The 20,175-nt window shown below is 43.5% G+C and overlaps 2 protein-coding genes across 3 annotated transcripts in view; both read left to right on the top strand.

The window, feature by feature from the left end:
- The window catches only part of LPGAT1 (lysophosphatidylglycerol acyltransferase 1), a 947,911-nt gene that overhangs the window by 640,882 nt on the left and 286,854 nt on the right, over positions 1 to 20,175 (top strand). The gene's annotated exons all lie outside the window — the stretch shown is intronic.
- Positions 1 to 20,175, top strand: part of KCNH1 (potassium voltage-gated channel subfamily H member 1) — a 334,033-nt gene that overhangs the window by 50,154 nt on the left and 263,704 nt on the right. The window contains exon 6 of one of the 2 annotated variants that reach the window (XM_050951795.1): positions 18,341 to 18,733. In XM_050951795.1, the coding sequence (XP_050807752.1) occupies positions 18,341 to 18,733 (393 nt within the window). Of the gene's footprint in view, positions 1 to 18,340; positions 18,798 to 20,175 lie in introns of both variants that reach the window. The other variant, XM_050951794.1, reaches the window with a different exon arrangement.

Genomic DNA, 20,175 nt, shown 5'->3' with positions numbered 1-20,175 from the left:
ATCTCAAAGTTCATTGGATCTCAGAGTGCTCATATGAACATAACTGAGGTGGGAAAAGCTATGGGTAGTACAGCAGAGAAGTCTGGGAAATTCCTATTGGCTGAGGACTATCAGTGTAGGAAGGGTTGGGAGAACACCTAGGAGGAAGCTAGATCTGAGGATTTGTGGTCTTCCAAAGTCAGATGTCTTCTCTTGTTGCTGTTGATCAATATTGTAGCCATCCACTCACTTTATGGAGGCTTTCCCAGGAACAGAACCACATTATGAGAGACTGTCTGCAAGGTGCTAAGCACCCTTAATGAGATGGCCAGTGACTCCCAGAAGGCACTAAGTATCATGAAGAGTTGGGACCTGATAATATTTTTCTTTTGGGAAGCTAGACAAGTCCAAATGCATGTTCTGGCTGAGTTTTTGTAATTGCAAAGTAATGATAGTAAATATCACTGTTATTGCTGACTCTGTCAGTGTTTCATTAAAAGCCCCTTATTTTGAGGGTTTTATGAACTGGTTGTAAAAAATTTGTTCTGGGCTAAAATTCAGCATATAAATTCTGGGGTAATTTAGAAATACACTTCAAAAGGCTATTTAGGAATACACTTCAGCTCCTAAAGGCTGCTGAAGATTGTAAAAAGTCTCAAAAAATGCAAACGGGAACTGGTGTTGTATAGGCATCATTATCAGCTTCGAAGAACAAGGATGGAGAATCAGTAACCCATCAAACAAAGATGTAGGCAATCTGCAGGGATTTCTATACCCAGCTGTTTGCATCCCGTATAGATGACCCAATGCCATCACTTCAACAAACCAATGAACACATTCTCCCAGTTCTCATCAGCGAAGTCATCATGAAGTTTGTAGTAGGGTGGTTACCCTGCTCCTGCCCTGAAGGGCTTAAAACAGTCTTGGGGGAAGGTTGTGACTGGGAGCTGCTAAGCTGGGCTGATTGGGGAAGTGGCTGCAGCTGGGCCACACCCCAGTCAGGCTCAGCTGGTCCCTATAAAAGGCTGTGAGCCAGAGGCCCAGGGTCAGTCTCTCTCTCGCTGTAGAAGGAGATGGGCCTGGCTGCAGGGAGCTAGAGACAGGGTACCTGAGTAGGAGTAGGGCTTGGGAAAGGCAGAGGAGCTGGGGAGCTCCAGCCTGGAAAGCCCCAGGTTGTGGCCTAGCACAAGGCCAATAGGTATTGGGGGTTGCAGAGGGCAGCCCAGGGGTAGGCAAAGGCAACAGGTCCAAACCCAACCTTGCCAATGATGAGTAGGCTGATACTGCAGTCTGCCCCAGGGCGTGGGGCTAGATGATGACTGGCAGTAGCCTTATACTGAGGCGAGGTGGGGATAGTGGGTGGGGGTTCCCCAGGGAGGGGTGACCCAGATTGGAGAGGTACTGCTAGGGGGAAGCACCCCAGTTAAAGGGGCACTGGGGTCCAGGGAGGGACATAGGGGCCAGAGGACAGGTGGATCATCGGCCTGCAGAGAGTGCTCTGGAGCTGGAACTAGCTAATTCCCAGAAGTCACCAGCAGGAGGCGTTGCAGGGGTAAGTCTGCACGTCTACACAGTCCATCAAATGAAAGAGGGGAAGGCTCCAGGCCAGGATGTAGACAGCAGAAGTGCTTAAGGTGGGAGGTCAGGAACTCTGGAAAGCTCTCGCCCAAAGGTTCAGCTGTTACCTGGAAATCCAGAAGATAACGACATTGAACTCTTTCAAACTGGACATCTTGCCGCGTAAGAAAGGCGATCAGGAAAATCTAGAGAACTATCATCCAATCTGTCTGCTTTTGCATGTCTATAAGTTGTTCATCAAAATAATAACAAATTGACTGTCGTGAAACCTGGATGAACAACAACCTAGAGAGCAGGAAATTACAGCATGATAGACCACATCTCCACTCTAAACCAACTACTAGAGCATTCAAGGGAATACAAGTTCCCTTTGTGCATTGCCTTTGTGGACTACAAGAAGGTGTTTGATAGTCTGGTGACTAATGCCATTCTTGAAGCTCTTTCAAAACAGGGCATCTGTCATAAATCTAAAGGGAAGGGTAATCACCATTATGTATACAGTACTATGAAATCCCTCCTGGCCAGAGGCACAAAATCCTCTTACCTGGCTGACACCTGACCAAAAGGACAAATAAAGGGACAAGATACTTTCAAATCCAGGGGTGGTGGTTTGGGTGAGGCTTTGTTCTGTCTGTCCTGTGTGGCTTTTGGCTGGAGCAAGATCAAAGACTCATGCAATCTAACTCCTATAGAGTTAGTAAGTATTTAGCAAGGAAATGCATTAGATTTACTTTTATTTTGGCTTGTGAATGTTCTCTGTACTGAGAGGGAAGGTATTCCTGGTTTTCATTTTTAACTTTAAAATTTTGTCCAGAGGGAAACCCTCTGTGTTTTGAATCTGATTGCCTGTGAGATTATCTTCCATTCTAATCTTACAGAGGTGCTCCTTTCACCTTTTTTCTTTAATTAAAATTCTTTTAAGAACCTGATTGATTTTTCATTGTTTTAAGATCCAAGGGTTTGGATGTAGAAGCTTGGGGGATATTTGGGGAAGGTGGGGCTCCAAGTGGCCCTCCCTAAATGTTTGTTTAAATCACTTGGTGGTGGCAGCGTTACCTAATCCAAGGTACAAGAAAGAATTTGTGCTTTGGGGAGTTTTTAAGCGAAGCTGGTGGAAATAAGCTTAGGGGGTCTTTCATGCAGGTCCCCACATCTGTACCCTAGAGTTCAAAGTGGGGAGGGAACCCTCAGCATCAGTGCAAAATGTATCGCATTATTAAAGGAAGCGAACTCTGGCTGCCGTACAGATATATCGCTGTTCGATACTCCCCTCCGAATCCCCATTGAGAAAGGTGTGAAACAAGGAGATACAGTTTCACCAAAATTATTCACAACCTGTCTTGAATTGATCTTTCGACAAGCAGACCTGAAAGGTGGGATTAATATCAATGGTGAGCAGCTAAACCATCTCAGGTTCACATCTGATATAGTGTGGATAGCTGAAAATACAGTCCAGCTTGAGAGAATGTTTAAAGAACTGAATGCAAAAAGTAGTCAAGTCGGATTAAAAATGAACCAGTCAAAAATGAAATATGAGATCAGATGTTCTGCCAAGAAACCAAATAACTCTTGGAGGAGAGCAGATCCAAGAGGTCGACAAATATGTTTATTTGGGCCAGGAAGTCAACGTGCGCCATGATCAGAAAGGCAAACTGTCATGCAGAAAAAAAGCTGGGTGGTGCACATTCAACAACATCAGGGACATCCTTCAAGGAAAGATAGGCAAAACAACTTGTGCAAATCTTTTTAACTCGACCGTGCTTCCAGCGATGCTATATGGCAGCGAAACATGGTCGCTGATGAAGACTGAAGAACATCAACTGTCTGTCACACAGAGGGCGATGGAATGAACATTTTTGGGCATTTCGCTCTGCAATCACATCTCCAGTGAAATAATTAGGCAGCAGTCTGGAGTGTGAGATATTGTTGTTGAAAGCAGGTTCAGCAAAATGAGGTGGGCGGGACATGTGGCCCGACTCAGTGACAACAGATGGACTGCAACTATATCTGAGTGGTATCCGCGAGAACTGAAATGGCCATGTGGTGGGCCTCCAAAGAGGTGGGATGATTTCCTAACAAGAAGATATGGACAAGCATGGCGAAGGATGGCCAGAGCGAGAGAAGATTGGAAGATGTGTTGTGATCGGCTCAGTCTTAACTGATGAAGGATCAACAGTCTACGCAGTCTATGCTACTTCAAAAGGGCTTGTCATTTTCCATGAGGTTCCACACATGAACCTTACTCATTCATCTGAATCTCCTAAAGCAAAGAGTTCAATAGGCTGGCAGGTGTTTTTAATACTTATCCTATATAAACCATGCTTGTTAGCTCTCCTTCAGCGATTTGTATCTGTAGATCTCAAGGTGAATTATAAGGGAAGGTACATATCTTTATTCCCATTTTACAGAAGGTGGAACTGAATCACAGAGAAGTGAAGTGATTTTGCTCCAGATTACCTAGTTTGTCAGAGGTAGAACTGAGATGAAAACCCAGCATGCCTGACTCCGAGGCCAGTGCCTTATCAATTAGACCACGCCGCTTTTGCTGTTTGGGAGCTTCAGAAGGTCACTTTGTCTGTAATTGGTTTTGTGTCCCTTTCACTCATACGCAGGACCTGAGATTTGTGTCTATTTCTACTGGAATTCATTTCATTTAGAAAGATAATTCTGTAAGTAAAATGATTGAAATTCTGCACAATAATTTCCTTAATCCTGTTAAACTCCACAATATCATTATGACAAAAAAGGAGGGAGAAATCTTAAGTGTCTTTCAGCAGCTAGGGCCCATGTTGAGTGCACAGCTGTATTACGTGGGGGAAAAACCCAACTCTGCTGCCATTAGTCACTGATATCTACAGTAGTGCATGCTCCCAATACTGTGTCTCAGTCTTAAAAATATATCCAACTCCTGGAGATCAATTGTGCCCTCAAGGATGCAATTCTTCTTCTTATCATTTGGAATTGTACCCATGTAAGAGTCTGAGCCAACTCCCACTGAAGTCATTTACAAATTGCTTTTTGGCCAATAGGATCCTGAAATGTTTAAGACTGATGATAAACTACGCATGAGCTACTGCTAGAGTGAACAGAACCAGCTGCATAACTGCACATAGCAAGGCTGCAAACAGTTTAGGGAACTGAATAACACTATTTAGTTGACCCTGTAAATAATTTAAGGAGGCAGAGTGTCAGGCAAGGATTTGAAAGAGGATCAAATGGCATCATGAAAAGGTCAGGCGTTAGGTGGGCTATGGTCAATGCAAATGGGTGAGTATAGAACTTACAACCACCTTTTCCAAAAGCACATATCTTTGACATCTGAACTCAAGGAGAAAGTAGTAGTAGTGTAAGGGTTTGTATCCTCTTGGTAGGGCTCTAGCCACTTGAGCGAGAGACAGTCGCAAACATCCTGCAGTGGGTTCATGAGCTTTGCCTACACAAGAACATCCATTGTCAGCAACAGGTGAAGCCGCACTGGTGACAACAGTTTAGAGAGGGCCTTCCGGCTGTGGTGTTGAAAATGGGTTAGCATAATATACCCGAGCACTTCAACCAGCCATACGGGTTGGTTGTCTGTACCAAGGAAATTGCCACAATTGCTGACAACAGATACAAAATGCCTCGATGCAGATAAGACTTGATGTAGCTAAATATGTCATTGCTTAATGGTCTCTGTGGGAGGTGTGGGTACTCAGCACCTCTGAGAACTTACTCCAACCTGAATCATGATCTCTATGAAAAATACATGAACTCCTGGCCAATATCTGCACTATAATTTAACATGAGCCTGAAATGCACATGTGTCTGGCTGTGACAATGCAGACTAAAGAGCTTGTGTATTCAGTCTTTGAGTCTTCTCTGCACCCAGTTAATCAATGAAAAACTGATTTCAGTAGTAGTCCTATATGGCTGTTACTGCTGGAAAAGTTTTCATGGTGGTAGCTTAGGTATGGCAGAATTTTGGGCAACTTTCCTCCCCACCTTTGCCTTCTTTACACACTTTTAAAGAACTTCAAGACCTATCATCAATCATTCTTTCCTTCACTTCAAATGTTTGTTTTTTTCCAGTGCATGCTAGAACTTAGAAACACCAGGCCAGTTTCTGATCTCATTTAGTAATAATAATAATGCCTAGCTGTCATATAGCACTTTTCACTGATACATTTAAAAGCAGTTTACAAAGGAGATAAGAATCATCCCCATTTTACAGATAGGGAAACTGAGGTACAGAGGTGAAAAGCTACCTAATATCACCCAGCAGGCCAGTGGCAGAGCCAGGAACAGAACTCAGGGGTCCTGGTCCTAGCTGAGTGTTCTGTCCACTAGGAATCACTGCCCCATGATGTCAATTCACAGTTGCTCCAATGAACTCAATGAGTGGATAATGTGTTCAATAAGACTTTGCACTGGTGCAGATGGCAGGTTCATTTCTACTAATAAGGGGTAGGAACTTATTTTACATGTGTGGAATGAGTAACTTTAATTGCCACTTGGCTATTGCACTCATTGTTTTAAAATGATTGTTGGGTCTGATTCTGATCTCATTTACATCATTGTATATTGGGAGTAACTGTTCTGAAGCCAAAAGCATTAGATCAGAGTAAAAGCTAGGTATGTATAATCAGAAACGGGACCATTTTTCTTTCCTTATAGAGTGTTTGGTTTGGTCTAGCTTGGTAGCCTTCTTGTTTTATAAAAGTCTCAGTACTGTTTTGAACATGAGACAATATATTTGCAAGCCTTATGTGAGAGTGTCATAAACAGATAGTTAAGGGTTAATGTCTCTTTTACCTGTAAAGGGTTAAGAAGCTCAGTAAACCTGGTTGACACCTGACCAGAGGACCAATCGGGGGACAAGATACTTTCAAATCTCGGTGGAGGGAAGTCTTTGTTTGTGTTGTTTGTTTTGTTTGTTGTTCGCTCTTGGGGCTAAGAGGGGCCAGACGTGCAACCAGGTCTTTCTCCAATCTTTCTGAAACAGTCTCTCATGTTCAAAATAGTAAGTACTAGCTAGAAAAGGCAGATTAGTCTTATGTTTGTTTTCTTAACTTGTGAATGTGTATTTTGCTGGAAGGAGTTTTACCTCTGTTTGCTGTAACTTTTAATCTCAGGCTAAGGGGGAGGAAGTCCCTCTAGTCTATATGAGCTGAATACCCTGTAAACATTTTCCATCCTGAGTTTACAGAGATAGTTTTTACTTTTTCTTCTTTTATTAAAAGCTTTCTTTTTTAAGAACCTGATTGATTTTTTTTCTTGTTTAAGACCCTAGGGGATTGGGTCTGAACTCACCAGGGATTGGTAGGGGGAAAGGTTAATTCCTCCTCTGTTTTAAGATCCAAGGAGTTTGGATCAATGTAGTCTCTTAGGGTAACCCAGGGAGGGGAAAGTCTGGGAGGGGGAAAGGAGGGGGAATGATTTATTTCTCTTTGTTTTAAGACCCAAGGGGTTTGGGTCTTGTGTTCCCCAGGGAAGGTTTTGGGGGAACAGAAAATGTGCCAAACACTATATTTTGGCTGGTGGCAGTGCTATCAGATCTAAGCTAGGAATTAAGCTTAGAAGGGTACATGCAGGTCCCCACTTTTAGGACGCTAAAGTTCAAAAAGGGAAAAATACCTTGACAGAGAGCTTTTCTACCTGTCTGAGCAAACTTCAGTCGGTTTAGAGTATTAAATTCAAGTTAAAAGTTCATCCTTTTTTCTCTACTGACTCTGTGATATTTGCTCTAGAAGTCTCTATGGGTATGTCTACATCTACAATTTTGCAGCGCTGGTTGTTACAGCTGTATTAGTACAGCTGTATAGGGCCAGCGCTGCAGAGTGGCCACACTTACAGCAACCAGCGCTGCAAGTGGTGTTAGATGTGGCCACACTGCAGCGCTGTTGTGCGGCTTCAAGGGGGGTTCGGGGAACGCGAGAGCAAACTGGGGAAGGAGACCAGCTTCCCCACGGTTTGCTCTCGCGTTCCCCGAACCCCCCTGCAAACCGCAGGGAAGGAGACCTGCTTGCTCGGGGGTTCGGGGAACGCGAGAGCAAACCGGGGAAGGAGACCAGCTTCCCCGCGGTTTGCTCTCGCATTCCCCGAACCCCCCTGCAAACCGCAGGGAAGGAGACCTGCTTGCTCGGGGGTTCGGGGAACGCGAGAGCAAACCGCAGGGAAGGAGACCTGCTTGCACTGGGGTTCGGGGAACGCGAGATCAAACCGGGGAAGGAGACCAGCTTCCCCGCGGTTTGCTCTCGCGTTCCCCGAACCCCCCTGCAAACCGCAGGGAAGGAGACCTGCTTGCTCAGGGGTTCAGGGAACGCGAGAGCAAACCGGGGAAGGAGACCTGCTTGATTACCAGAGAGGCTTCCTCAGGTATGGTGGGATACCTGCTTATTCCACGGAGGTCAAGAAAAGCGCTGGTAAGTGTCTACACTTGATTACCAGCGCTGGATCCTCTACACCTGAGACAAAACAGGAGTACGGCCAGCGCTGCAAACAGGGAGTTGCAGCGCTGGTGATGCCCTGCAGATGTGTACACCTCCTAAGTTGCAGCGCTGTAACCCCCTCACCAGCGCTGCAACTTTGTGATGTAGACAAGCCCTATATTTACTGGAGTATTATCGTTTAAGTTAACTTAGCTCAAGATAGGTGCTTGATTGCAAAAGGTCTTTGTTTATTCACAAAGCAAGTAAAGTGTGGGAAGTGTCAGAGTAAGCTTCTACCCTCTATCAGTATGACCTGAGGGGATAATTCTATCTTCATGCCAATTCTGTTCTTGGCCTCTCTGCTGAGAGTACTAGTTTGTGCTATGACAGTGGTGGTATGATGTAGACACTCATTCACCATGCACTAAGTTGAGACCACTGATTCATTTCATGTGGGCCACTGAACAGCTGCCAGATAGTAACAAGTTTAGATCTCTCTGGCCATGGCAAGCATAAGTTTTAATATGGAAAACTCCAAAATGCATTGTATTGTAAATGCTAAGATGTGCTATGATTTTGAAAGAGACACAAAAGTTGCAATGGAATATAAACTAATCAATACCCTTTTACTATTTAACCACCACACAGCTGACTTATGAACCGTTGTCCCTGGACATTGGGCACTGTAAGTGTTCTCTGTATTGATGGTACTGGCTGATTCTGTACCTTTGCCATGAAGTTCAGTGTTCACAAGATTGTTACAATTAAAAATGCAATAGGTATAAGCTATAAAAGTACTTAACTTTATAGTGGCTCTTGGCAGCACTGCTTAATAAAGGGTATACCAGCATTTCCATTGTCAACCCTCATTTTCAGGGATTTATAACTCATTAATATCTACTTCAAGTAGAAACTTAGAAAGTGGGCTCTTCGCCCACCAGGTTTATGTTTGTGTGTGTGTGAGAGTGAATGAATGCAAAAAGGAGATTTGGCTGCAAATTATTTGATTGATTTTTTTTTCAATCATAAAAGACCTTAAAACAGGGGCAACTTGTTGATTAACTTTGAGTACTGATTGTTGGCACAATCCTCATTTCTGTAACTAGTCTGAAGTGAAATATTTGTATTTTGTGATATTTTAAAAATATTAATACAGCCTGGCAAAACTTTGATGAAAATTGTCACGTCTCCACTCTAAATAATAATCTATGGCTTTAAAGAGCTATGAAAACATCAGGCACTGTTACCAAAAATAATAAACACAGATAATACTATGGTAGTAGCAGCTGAACCATAAATAATTGGGGCAATACTTCTATTGATAACTTTCTGAAATAAATAATTCTTTTATTGTGCTATAAACACAAAATGGAAAAAAAAACCTCCTAAAATAGGTCTGTTTCACTTATTTAGGCGTGTAGTTCTGACAGTAATGAGATATTTGCTTATTACATGTATTGGACTGCAACCAACATCAGTTGCTTACATTTTCTCCATAGTTCCTTTTAAATTCATCTTCTTTCTCTCCCCCCCCCCCCCGCCCCCGCAGGAGCAGAAGTGCATAGCTACTAGCTGGAATAGAATTGGTACACATAGGCTGGTAACCACCACAGGTCTTGGGGCACATCTCCCAGGTGGGTGCTCCAAAGGGATTGTGCTTCAGGGTGGCACAATCCTTTCCAGAGCTCGGAGATGCACAGGGAGAGCATCACCATATACCATCCTTTAAACTGGTGCAGCACATGCCTCTCTCTGTGCTTGGCTAGCTTTTCTGGCTGGTGCAGAGGGTGTGGGGACAAGACTCTGCTCTTCTATGCCCCTTGGGGTGATTTACATTCTTGGTGGCATTATGAAGGAGCAGCTGGGCTGTGCGTCACTCCTCATGTGAGGGGCTCAAGGCAGGGAAACAGCTCTTCCCCGTTTTCCATACTCCTATATAGCTGCCAGGCAAAATCTAGCCCTTTAGTCGTAATCTTCTTGGGTCTTTCTCTGTGTTTTTTTTGTGTAGTGCTGGGCATGCGCCTGGTGCTTAATGATAAAAGCAACCCTGTGATGCATTTAGAATGCTCAGTTTCATTAAAGGGTTTATTCCTCCTCCAATTATTTAAAAAAAGAGTTTGGTGCTTGTGAAATATCTCAGGTTGGCCGCTCCAGAGACAGAAGTCATGTTGTTTATTTACAGAGCCCGTAGAGCACTGGCAAAGACAGTGTAAGCTGATCTACTGTTCTGCCTCCCTCTCCATGGGTGAGAGGATAGTTCAGTCTCTGTGGCTTTGGATTGCCTTCTGAGAATGGCAAGAAGCCCCAGATGTGATGATGGTGTTTGCTACATGCACATATCCCTGTGAGGAACTCACCTAAAGCTGAGACTACCTACTCATTTAAACAGGTCAAGTAGCCACCAGTTGTTACCTATATTTGGTCCTTATCAACCTGAACCAGATTTGAACTGGAGATGTATAGGTGAAATATCCCTTACTAAGCTCTGAGCCTTTCAGTTCAGTGCAGAATAGCTTGATCTACAAAACAGAAAGAAAGATAGACTTACGTCCCCTTATTTTCGATGCTGCAGTCGTTGGGCCTCTAATACATAATTAGAGAGTAATTATGTTGATAGTTGGTAATATTTAAGAAAACTGAAACAGTCAAGTTGTGTATCTTCATAATGACTTGAGCCCCAAGGTCTGATTCTCCTTATACTTACTTCAGTTGTGCATCAGTGTAACTTCACTGACGTTACTGAAGTTAATCCTGATATACATCAGAGTAACTGGGACGAGAATTTGGCCCTTAGTTTCTAGGCCAGACACAGATAGATCTTACCTTTCTTTGTTTCTATCATACATAAACCTGTGTGAATACATGACTAATCTTCCAGACAGTGTTTTTCTAATTTACATAAAGCAAGATTTTCAAAAGCCCTTAGCATTAATTAAGGGTTGGGGGTTTTACCATTGAGTTTAAGGGACTCAGGATTAGGCCAATGCTGAGTGCATTTGAAAATTTCACCTGTAGAACCTAAATTCTAAAATATAGTTTACTCATACTAAGGACAAATTATTTTTCCTTTCCAGAATTTTTCACTGTCGAGATTCATGTGTATGTTTCCAGATTTAAAAGGTGGTTGTCAGGATGGTTGTCAGAATGTCTGCCTGTGGCTATATTAAAGTAACAATGACGGTAGAGATTAATTTAGATGTATGCCAAAAATGACAAGCCTACTCTGCAAAGACCTTTTGATGGCATAAGTAGTATGACCCCAAGAGCACCTCAGTGCCAGATGGCCAGGAACTACCTGGCATGTACCAGTGAGATTCAGCTGGTCTAACCAGGCCAGTGTACCCCATCTCACTACTGTCACAATTTCCATGACCCATTTTAGATACAGATTATCATATGCGAACTGGTGACGATGATTAATATCATTGTGAAATGTATGTATTAACACTAGATGAGGAATTATGGTTACTCACTAATATTTTGCTTTAAAGTCTGTGACCAAAAGGAGAGAATCAGTTTTTCTCCCAGACAGGAAGGAAGACAGCTACCTACTTGTCTTGTATATAAATTAAGATTAGTAGAATTAGAACAACGGAAGCCCAATTTACATATGAATTAGCAGTAGAATGGGAAGCCCACAGGAAGGGAAGAACAGCATGAGATCATCCTGAGTCTGGGGACAAAAATGTGAGTTTAGGAAGATATAAGGAGAAGAGAAGATGCCATCTTGGTATCCATCACTGAACAGACACAAGGGGCCAGAGTTCTTGCAAGATGAGAAAGATGGGCTCTTCAGCCAAGAGTATTGATGTCTCAGGGAACTGAACATAGGTGAGAAACCTACTTAGGCAAAGATCTTTCACTAGAAAGAAAAAGGAAACCCAGCACCTTGTTCTTCTGTGGGAGGTCCTGACTGAGAGTGAGTCAGCCATGGCTGGAAATAAAAAGATTGGTAAGAAATCAACCTTGAACCAAGGCTGTAGCTTGTTGAGTTTAAATTTTAGAATTGTAGATGTGCATTTTCACTTTTATTTGCTTGTAAACATTTCTGCTTGTATCTCTTTTATTTGGTATCACTTAATCCATGCTCTTTTATTAATAAACTTGTTATAGTTTTACTATAAACCAATTCAATGCTGTGTTTGAAGGGACGGGTATGTTTACCCCAGTTAAATGAATAAGCTGTGATGTGTTGACTCTTCAGCAGAGCAGCAAATGATATAGTCTGTGAAAGCACAGTGATGGGGCTGTACATTGCAGAGAAGCATCTCTGAGGAGCTTGTGGGCTGGATTTCACCTGCTAGGCTGGGAGATCCTTGAGGAATTTGCTGGTGAGGAAGATGGGCTGGTGTGATGGGAAAGTGATACACAATCTAGTCACCAGCAAAACTCTTTCTTGCTTAGGCAGAAGTCACACATTGGTTCACAGCTCTGGGTATCCCCAGCAGTGTGTTACAAGAAACAGTTTTGAAGTTTTGCCTTGCATTTAAGAGGTGGTAAAAATGTTCTAGCAGTGACTGGGACCATTAAGTACTAGAACTAAAATTTACTTAACTAACCTGCAGAATGTCACTCTGAGATATACCTGCTATTGTCAGAGATGGGAAGTGCATGCTGACCAATTATTGCAATGGACGAGTAGTCTAGATGAGTCCTCCTGCCCATCAGACTGCATTTCAGACTTGGGACTATATCTTACTATTGCTTCTTGTGCAGAACTCCCATTGAAGCCAATAGTTGGATTCACCTACAGTGGTTCAAGGGGGTACACACATTGCTGTGCTCCAAAGGGAAGGGCAAGAGGTATTTGCAATGCTGCTTTTGGGGCAGGGCTTTTGTCAGGGGAGCACACCTCATAATTTGTGGCTGGAGCTGCATATCAGGCCTGCTGGCAAAGCTGTCCAGTGCATGTTCTGAAACAGTTCATCCATGGGCACCTGCCCAAGCCGCTGCCCCAGCCAATACCACATACTTTTGGGGGTATGGCAGTGGTAGGCTGCAGCCTCCTGATAGAGAAGGGGTTATTGCCACCTTGCATCACCTCAAGCTTCTCCAACCATCCAAGGGCAGATTTCCTGTTGCATGGAGTCCTGGGTGAATAAGGTCCAGGGCTGGCAGGATATGGCTCCAGGGATGCTTTGTGATAGCCAGGACCAAATCCTAGCCTGGAGTGTTCAAAATGGATTCTAATTACAGCCTCACATGCTGACCCTCTTTTGTGGCTGTGTATGGAAGGGTAGGGGGGATCTGGGTGTATGGGGTGAGGCTTGGAAGGGGTGACTGGGTATGGGAGGTCCAGATGCACAAGGGTTGGGTGAGCAGCTCCCCATACAGTGACCCCTCCCATGTCAGCTGAGGAGCAATGGGGACAGGAAGCAGGGGAGGATGCTGAGCTTCCTGCAGCTGGGGGAGGTTTCTGGGGATGGGTTTGACACAGCTGTAGCCACTCCTTCAGGGGAAGAGGAAGTCCCGTCCTCTCCTGTCTCCAACCCAGCTGGAACTGGCACCTGATCCCAGATCAGAGTAGGAGCCACTTTCTGGGATGTCCCCAGCCCTGCGGTGATTTGTCTCTCTGCTGGCTGCTCCAGCAATGTACCTGCACTGCTAGGGAGTGGTGTGTGACTGCTCTTGCAGCTTCCCTGTCAGAAAATCATTTTTCTGTGGGGAAGCAAAGAAACTGCAGGGGACGTGAATTCTGTGCACGTGTAGTAATACAGAATTCCCCCAGGAGTAATCTATCTATGGCTTTGATCAGCCCAACACTGTGGCATTTAATTTCAGAGACACCATAATAGACACTTTCAGAGACACTTTTCAAAGACACCATAATAGAGGCCCAACTTAAATGTATACCCCAAATTAAAAAACACAGTAAAAGAACTAAAAAACCCACCGTGGCTTAACAACCACGTAAAAAAAGTGGTGAAAGATAAAAAGGCATCTTTTAAAAAGTGGAAGTCAAATCCTAGTGAGGTAAATAGAAAGGAGTGCAAACACTGCCAAATTAAGTGTAAAAATGTAATAAGAAATGCCAAAAAGGAGTTTGAAGAACAGCTAGCCAAAAACGCAAAAGGTAATAACAAAATTTTTTTAAAGTACATCAGAAGCAGGAAGCCTGCTAAACAACCAGTGGGACCCCTGGATGATTGAGATAGAAAAGGAGCACTTAAAGACAATAAAGTCATAGTGGAGAAACTAAATGAATTTTTTGCTTCAGTCTTCACGGCTGAGGATGTTAGGGAGATTTTCAGATCTGAGCTGTTCTTTGTAGGTGACGAATCTGAGGAATTGTCATAGATTGAAGTATCGCTAGAGAAGATTTTGGAATTAATTGATAAACTCAACAGTAACAAGTCACTAGGACCAGATGGCATTCACCCAAGAGTTCTGAAAGAATTCAAATGTGAAATTGCGCAACTATTAACTATGGTTTGTAACCTGACCTTTAAATCAGCGTCTGTACCCAATGACTGGAAGATAGCTAATGTAATGCCAATATTTAAAAAGGGCTCTGGGGTGATCCTGGCGATTACAGACTGGTAAGTCTAATGTCAGTACTAGGCAAATTAGTTGAAACAATAGTAAAGAACAAAATTGTCAGACACATAGAAGAACATAAATTGTTGGGCAAAAGTTAACATGGTTTCTGTAAGGGGAAATCATGTTTTACTAATCTATTAGAGTTCTTTGAAGGGGTCAACAAACATGTGGACATAGTGTACTTAGATTTCCAGAAAGCCTTTGACAAGGTCCCTCACCAAAGGCTCTTCTGTAAATTAAGTTGTTATGGGATAAGAGGGAAAATCCTTTCATGGACTGAGAACTGGTTAAAATACAGGGAACAGAGGGTAGGAATAAATGGTAGATTTTCAGAATCGAGAGGGGTAACTAGTGGTGTTCCCCAAGGGTCAGTCCTAGGACCAGTCCTATTCAACTTATTCATAAATGATCTGCAGAAACGGGTAAACAGTGAGGTGGCAAAGTTTGCAGCTGATATTAAACTGCTCAAGATAGTTAAGACCAAAGCAGACTGTGAAGAACTTCAAAAAGATCTCACTAAACTAAGTGATTGGGCAACAAAATGACAAATGAAATTTAATGTGGATAAATGTAAAGTAATGCACATTGGAAAAAATAACCCCAACTATACATACAATATGATGGGGCCTAATTTAGCTATAACTAATCTGGAAAGAGATCTTGGAGTCATCGTGGATAGTTCTCTGAAGACGTCCATGCAGTGTGCAGCAGCAGTCAAAAAAGCAAACAGGATGTTAGGAATCATTCAGAAAGGGATGGAGAATAAGAGGGAGAATATTTTATTGCCCTCATATAAATCCATGGTACTCTTGAATACTGCATACAGATGTGGTCTCCTCATCTCAAATAAGATATACTGGCATTAGAAAAAGTTCAGAAAAGGGCAACTAAAATGATTAGGGGGTTGGAATGGGTCCCATATGAGGAGAGATTAAAGAGGCTTGGATTTTCAGCTTGGAAAAGAGGAGACTAAAGGGAGGATATGATAGAGGTATATAAAATCATGAGTGGTGTGGAGAAAGTGAACAAGAAAAAGTTATTTACTTGTTCCCATAATATAAGAATTAGGGGCCACCAAATGAAATTAATGGGCAGCAGGTTTAAAACAAATAAAAATAAGTTTTTCTTCACAAAGCACACAGTCAACTCCTTGCTTGAGGAGGTTGTGAAGGCTACAACTATAACAGGGTTTAAAGAGAACTAGATACATTCACGAAGGTTAAGTCCATTAATGACTATTGGCCAGGATGGGTAGGGAATGGTGTCCCTAGCCTCTGTTTGTCAGAGGGTGGAGATCACATGCTGCCCCCTCCTGGAGAAGACGTTGGACTCTTACAATCAGGAGGCCTGATTATCCACAGCTTTGCACCTCACACAGTCATTTACATCCGTGCAAAATGAGTGAAATGCTACCATTCTGGTGTGGTGCTGTTTTGCACTCACTCTGCACAGGTGTAAATGACTATAAAAGGTGCAGAACAACAAAGAATCAGGCCCTAGGATGCTTATAGAGACAGAATCTCAGAGCTGATTGTTCTCCTTTTTTCCTTTCAGTTTAATCTGTTGGAAATAGCCATCAGCTCACAAAAGATAATTTTAAAAGGTTCAGCAAAGTCTGCAAATAAAAGTCTGCATATAAATGATATTAAAAAGCTGATGTGCGGATAACTCCTGCGAGGGCATATTGTCCGATCTCTTCCTACAGATGGCAGCAATTTATTTTCCGTTCTCCCATTCTCCAAAGCAAATTAATTGGCATGCTGGTAGTAGTATTGGGGTGGGGGGGGAGGAGAAAGGAAGATCTATAAAGCTTTCCCAGATTCTACTTGTTTGGCATTGACTCACCTCTCTCTGGCAATGCCTTTGTCTTCCTCTCCATTTTCTCCTAGGGCTGAGCCAATGCAAGCCTTCACATTTTTTATTTGAGAAAAAAATGTAAGGGCCTGATTCTGTTCTAACTCTGATTTCATACTTGTGTGCCTCCATTGACTTAAATGGAGTCACTCCTGATTTACACTAGCACGAGATGAGCATCAGGTCCAAAAACTTCCAGGCCTGATTCTATTTAGTTATTCCAGTGTGTAAATCAGGGGTAACGGTAATGAAGGCAATGGAGATACACTGGGGTAAAACCAATCCGAGGCCCAATTCTGAAAAGGACTTAACTTCAAACTGAGAATTGCTCAATGAGTTATAAGCATATGCTTAAAGTTAAGCCTTTGCTTAAGTGCTTTGCTGAATTTGGGTCTAAATAAGGTCAGAATCCGATCCTAGGTCTTCAGATATTCAGTATTCCTGATGTCTGAATTATTTTAATGGAAAGTGAAAGTTAAAAGCTGGCATAATTTACTAGGCTAATGGTACAATTTTATGTTGTTGAAAGCAAAGTGAGCTTTACTCTTATGTCCCACAGAGTAGCACAACAAAGTCCAATTAATTTATGCCACATCATAGCATCAATATAGCAGAGAATTAAATCATCAGCATTCAGAGGCAGTGTGGTCCAGTGGTTGTGGCACTGGGCTGGGAGTAAGGAGAGCTAGGTATTATTCCTGGATTTGCCAATGACCTTGTGCAAGCAACTCCTTGCCTCTGCTTCCCTTCCCACCCTGTGTCTGTCTTGTCTATTTAGATTGTAAACTCTTCAGGGCAGAATCCGTCTCTTGCTATGTATGTTTTCAGTGCCTCATGCAATGCAACCCTATAACAGGATGGCCTGCCCCGTAAGGTAAGTCTATACTGCAGCTGGGAGTGAGCCCCTAGCCAGGGGAGACACATTTATGCTAGTCGGGCTTGAGCTAGTGCTCTAAAAATAGTAGCGTGGATGTTGCTGCTTGGGCTGGAGCTCAGGCTCTCAAGCCGACCCGATCCCCTGGGTCTAAGCTTGTGTGGCTAGCCTGAGTCTCCACTGCACCTGCAATGCCCATGCTGCTGTTTTCAGTCAGGTAGCTCAAGCCCCACTAGTGCGAGTCCATCTACCTGGGTGGGAAGCTCACTCCCACTGGCAATGCAAATATACCTTTAAGAGCCAAGAGGTCTAAGCTAGCCAGCCCTGTTCCATTAGCCCTGCCTGTGCCATAGGTAGCTGCTTTCCAGCCTAAGAGGGCTGGACTAATTGGGGTCAGGTGACACCCTGAAACATCTAGGTCTCATGGTAGAGCTGAGAAAAGTCTGCTTGCAAGAAGAACCACAGGGAACAAGTTGAGCTCTTGTGGGAGGGTCTGGAAGAACTCCAGGGAAGTAGCCAACATCCTATGTTGGAGTAGGAGCTACCTTTCTATCTTCCCAAGAGAAGCTGAGACTGTGAAGGAACTCCAGGGAAACATGCTCCATCCCAAAGCAGGGAGACTTAAAGGGAGCCCAGAAAGTGCTCAGAAGAGGGACCAAAGGGGGAAAAAGTACTTTTGGATTGTTTGGAGTTGTGTGGACTGAATTTTGAAAGCGACCTAGCTGGAAGACTGAACCATGTCTATTCTCTGGGAGAGAGATAAAACCCTGATGATGGGAAAATAAGGCAGAGTGCTGGCAGGAGCCATGCTTAGCCAGCAGGGGGTGCTATGGGACAGCCATGCCTTGTGACAGATCCTGATCTGGGGTTGGCATCAAATTGCTACGATCGTGCAAACAGGAAGCTACAACACCATAAAAACGAATAGTGAAAGGATGTAGAGGCAATCGGTTAATTTAAAAGGCTCCTGTTGTAGTTGCAATTCTTCAGTGTTAAAAGGAGTCGCCACTTTTTGTAACGGGCACTATTTCTATGGCACGTTTTGCTGAGCTCAATAATCAAAAAAGTGAAAAATGTTTCCTTTTTTCTGAACTATCTGTCATTCCAGGTCCTGCAGCTGGGCTCTGAAATCCTTCCACAGTACAAACAAGAGGCACCAAAGACTCCACCACATATCATTTTACATTATTGTGTTTTCAAGACCACCTGGGATTGGATCATCCTGATTTTAACCTTCTACACTGCAATTCTGGTCCCTTACAATGTCTCCTTTAAAACCAAACAGAACAACGTGGCCTGGCTGGTGGTAGATAGTATTGTAGATGTCATTTTTTTAGTAGACATTGTGCTTAATTTCCATACCACTTTTGTCGGGCCGGCTGGAGAGGTGATCTCAGACCCAAAGCTGATCCGCATGAACTACTTGAAGACCTGGTTTGTGATTGATCTGCTTTCATGCTTGCCATACGACGTCATCAATGCATTTGAGAATGTCGATGAGGTTAGTATAACAGGCTCATTTCCAGGGCTTTATTTTTTTTCTTTTAATGTTTTCCTCCCACCCCAAAAGAAGGAATGAATACTTATAAATATGCTGGCTTAGTGTATGAGCATGTCTCCCTTGAGTAACTGTCCACAGCAATTGCTGCTGCTTATTCATAGCTATGCAACTAATATAGATATTGTCTTGCACACATTCACCTCCTATCCCAGGGCTGGGCCTAGATGTGTTGCCACCCAGGATGGAAAGCTACTTAGTCCCCTGTCCTGAGCGGACCAGACAAGTGTGTATGGTGCCCTCCCCCAGTCGCCCCCCCAAAAAAGGTGAGTGATGTAGTGCCCCTAGAAGTTAGTGCTCATGGCAACAGCTCTGCTTGCTGGCCCTATCTCCTCCCAGTGATGATCGAATAACATCTCTTTGGCAATTAGTGGCAATTTTTATAGGCGAAAGTAAGACCAGAAGCGTATTCACTGTTGTTATCCAGCTGTCTTTAATTTGATGTAGCAGCCAGAAAGGAGGAGGACAGCCAGCATGATATGGCTAGCGAGCTCTCTACAGACTACGGTGGGTCCATGCACCACCGTTTGGAAGACATGGCATCCCAAACATTTATTGGAAGCTACCATTTTCCAGCTTGTTTTGATGACTTGCGGCCTAGGCGAAGGATCAGAAGAACAGGATCATGGAACCTTCCCTCCCTCCTTGCTCATCTTAGTCAGGGCTAGCCACAAGCAGCTGGGGAGCACAGACATTCTCCTGGGCTAATCTCACCAATGACTTAAACTAGGGGGGTAGGTTGTAGCTTTAACAGTTTTACGTTTAGTCATTTAGACTAGACTGATCACCTTTTATATTAAAGTCATGTGCAAATAGTTTATACAGGGTGGTTAGATAACTAATATCTTAATAAATGGTTAATCAATTAGTATAGATGAGTCCAACAGGTTGCTTATAACTTAGGCTATGTTTATGTCATGGAGGTCATGGAAGTCACAGAATCCTGACTTCCAGAGACCTCCCTGACATTCTCCCCTGCAATGTTCCAGCAACAGGTGACAGACTCCTCATGGGGCTCTTTTCAGGGTTCCGGCGACAGCCTAGTGCGGGGAGAAGGAGGCGCCTCAGTTGAGCGGCTAGGATGTCTCTTTTTCTCTTTGGGAAATATGGTCGCCCTGCCGCTCCCAGCCACTGTGGGTGGAGGGGGAACCCCACAGCTCCCAGCCACTAGGGTGGCGGGGGAAACCCTAAACCCGCATCAGCAAAAGTCACAGACAGGTCACAACTTCCATGAATTTTTGTTAGTCTGTGACCTGTCCATGACTTTTACTAAAAATAACCATGACGAAATCTTAGACTTACTTACAACCAGCTATAACACCATCTAGTGATGTGCTTATAACCAGCTGTGACACACACTACTTGTAATAAAGTGGTCATCGTGA

This window comes from Gopherus flavomarginatus, chromosome 4, assembly GCF_025201925.1.
Source record: "Gopherus flavomarginatus isolate rGopFla2 chromosome 4, rGopFla2.mat.asm, whole genome shotgun sequence".
NCBI lineage: Eukaryota > Metazoa > Chordata > Testudines > Testudinidae > Gopherus > Gopherus flavomarginatus.
This window is presented reverse-complemented; position numbering and strand designations above follow the sequence as displayed.